The sequence below is a fragment of the Lucilia cuprina genome, chromosome 4 (genome assembly GCF_022045245.1).
Source record: "Lucilia cuprina isolate Lc7/37 chromosome 4, ASM2204524v1, whole genome shotgun sequence".
Classification (NCBI taxonomy): domain Eukaryota; kingdom Metazoa; phylum Arthropoda; class Insecta; order Diptera; family Calliphoridae; genus Lucilia; species Lucilia cuprina.
This window is the reverse complement of record NC_060952.1, coordinates 66,068,664-66,071,013: the sequence shown is the minus strand read 5'-3', so window position 1 is coordinate 66,071,013 and position 2,350 is coordinate 66,068,664. Positions and strand designations below refer to the sequence as shown.

The 2,350-nt window shown below is 29.7% G+C and overlaps 1 protein-coding gene across 1 annotated transcript; it reads right to left on the bottom strand.

The window, feature by feature from the left end:
- Positions 1-41: 41 nt before the first annotated feature.
- Positions 42-851, bottom strand: LOC124419662. Its single transcript, XM_046949935.1, has 3 exons — positions 529-851; positions 294-453; positions 42-229 (listed from the first exon to the last, which is right to left on the bottom strand). Exons 1-3 carry the CDS (start codon positions 727-729, stop codon positions 108-110), a joined length of 483 nt encoding a protein of 160 aa, XP_046805891.1. The 5' UTR covers positions 730-851; the 3' UTR covers positions 42-107.
- Positions 852-2,350: the final 1,499 nt, after the last annotated feature.

Genomic DNA, 2,350 nt, shown 5'->3' with positions numbered 1-2,350 from the left:
AACAAATAACATACTTAATAAATAGTAGCAAAACTTAGATATTTTTAAGATTTTAATTTATTAAATAAGATTAACACAATAAATAGTAACAGAACTTAGTATGTTAATTAGCCATAATTTTTGTTTTTTTTTCTTTTTTCCATTCTATCTTTAGCGTGGAGGAAGTGTCTTTGCATTATTACATTAATCTGCTTTTCGTTGGTATTAGGGTAAAGAGAATAGCACGTATCTGAAATAGTAAAAGATATTATTTAACATAATGATTGTATTATATCGTTCGGAGTGCTTCATACCTTTAATTATGCGTATAAAAGTATAATTCTGAATTGCAGGCTTCTCTTTACATCCTGTCCACGTAAAATATGTGGCACATTCGTCTGTTATAATTTTTTTTAATGAGTATCTGGTAAAAGATGCGACATCCTCTCCGCCTATTCGTTTAAGAAATGTTTTCTGTAAATTACAAAAGGGTTCTGCTATAAATACATATTTTACTTACAAGTTGAATTTTATTTTTTATTTACTTACAAGTTGAATTTGCATTGATTCTTCTTTACATATTTGTTCTTCAAAATTATTTATTTGTTCTACATTGTGTAACGGGAATGCTGTAAAGTGTGAAGAACTTTCCAAATCCCTTGCTCGCTCCTTGTTAAATCTTCTAAGTTCATTTTTAATAGTTAAAACTTCCTCCATAAGTCGGGTGACGGCATTTCTTTGACATGCCATTTCTCTTTCAACATAAGCCTTCAGGCTTGAAATTTCTTCAACAATCCTAGTTTCTAAGAAAAACAGTATTTCAAAACCAAAAAATTATATATTTTTAATTAAATTTCTTACCATGACTCATATTTTTACGAATGTTTTTTAATTTCAATCAGGAAATAAAAATTTTGAAATTTTTCTGATGATGAATATACAAATGACAGCAAAATCAATGAATGTAGGGTATAAATACGTGATATTCATTACACGGGAGGTTCAAACAAATAATTTTGGTATTAATTTCAAAATAATTAAAGTTAATTTCAGCGCCGGTTTCAAATGTGTTACAGCAGTACATAGAAAATCTTGAAGAATCCGTTGGATGTTTGAAACAAGATTGAAGATTTATTATAAGAAAGCCTTTAAATTTTGGGAGTCCATTTAAATTTAGAATTTCAGTAATAAGGATTATATTGTTATTCACCATACAAAAATTATCGGGTTTATATATAGAAATATAAAACTTTGGACATTTTACATTTTGCAATAAACTATTTATAGTTTTTCCAAATACAAAGCATTTTTTATCTGGTTCTGGTATTAAATTTAAACTTTTTTCTACTTGCCGGTTATATATTTGAACCGCAACATTATTACATTTTTTCACCGACTGTTTTAGTTTTTGTAAATGATTTTCATACTTAAATGCACTGATGCCATTCAGTGATCCAAAACGTTTAGCATCTTCGTTAATATGCATTAAATAATGAAAATTACATGTAATTAAGGACGGATTATACAAATTTGATGTTTCTCGTACGAATTCATTCATTAACGTTTTAGCATAATCGTTTTTAGATGTGCAGGTGGTTTCGTCCAAGAGTATTCTGGTAGCTATTGATAATTTCAAAAAATGTTCATACAGATCTAATGCTACTATATCTTGCAATACAAACGGGACCGTATGCAACAAAAATTGTCTCAGCTCAGTAGCCTTCCATCTATCCAAATCTAATATTGACCTTGGTTTTCTTGCATACTCTCGAGGAATACAATTTTTCAAATCAATTAGCTTTTTTGAAAGAAGCTTTATTTGAGAATTAGGTATAGAAAAATGTTCTCCTCTAACTTTTACCCATGTATTCAACAGGGTTCTTACTACTCCTAGGCATATTATGTGCATATAGTCTAAAACAAATTGATTAACAATATCAATATTTAATTATTCCACTATTGTAGGACTTAAGGTGTTGTGGTGTTCTCGTTGAATGCGACCTCTAAACGACTCATTGGTTCTGGAAGGAGCGCTTTCATTTGCCGGAAACACTAGTCGATGGTTTATGTATTCGCCCTTTTGCGTACATCTTATACAAGAGTAATAACCCGTGTGCCACTTACAACTAAGAACAAATGATCTTGCTGGCGTATCCATTATGAAGCAGCGTACACTTACATTATAATTACGAAAATTAAATGTTAGTCCATTGCTAATTATATTTTTAATTTCTGAGATTAATGGTGACAAATATTCATTAATACATTTTGGCTTAGTGTATCCCTCATAAACTCCAACTAACAATACATCTTCGTTGGGTACTACGCTGCATAATATCGGCCAAATTTGTTTGTTAGAACTTTTTGATAT

Excerpts from the sequence above, each read along its gene's own strand:
- LOC124419662 (XM_046949935.1), bottom strand. The coding sequence starts at position 729 with ATGGCATGTCAAAGAAATGCCGTCACCCGACTTATGGAGGAAGTTTTA. Across the intron at positions 454-528 it reads AATCAATGCAAATTCAACTT|AAAACATTTCTTAAACGAAT; the intron begins GTAAGTAAATAA and ends TGTAATTTACAG. Across the intron at positions 230-293 it reads TTTTATACGCATAATTAAAG|ATACGTGCTATTCTCTTTAC; the intron begins GTATGAAGCACT and ends TTACTATTTCAG.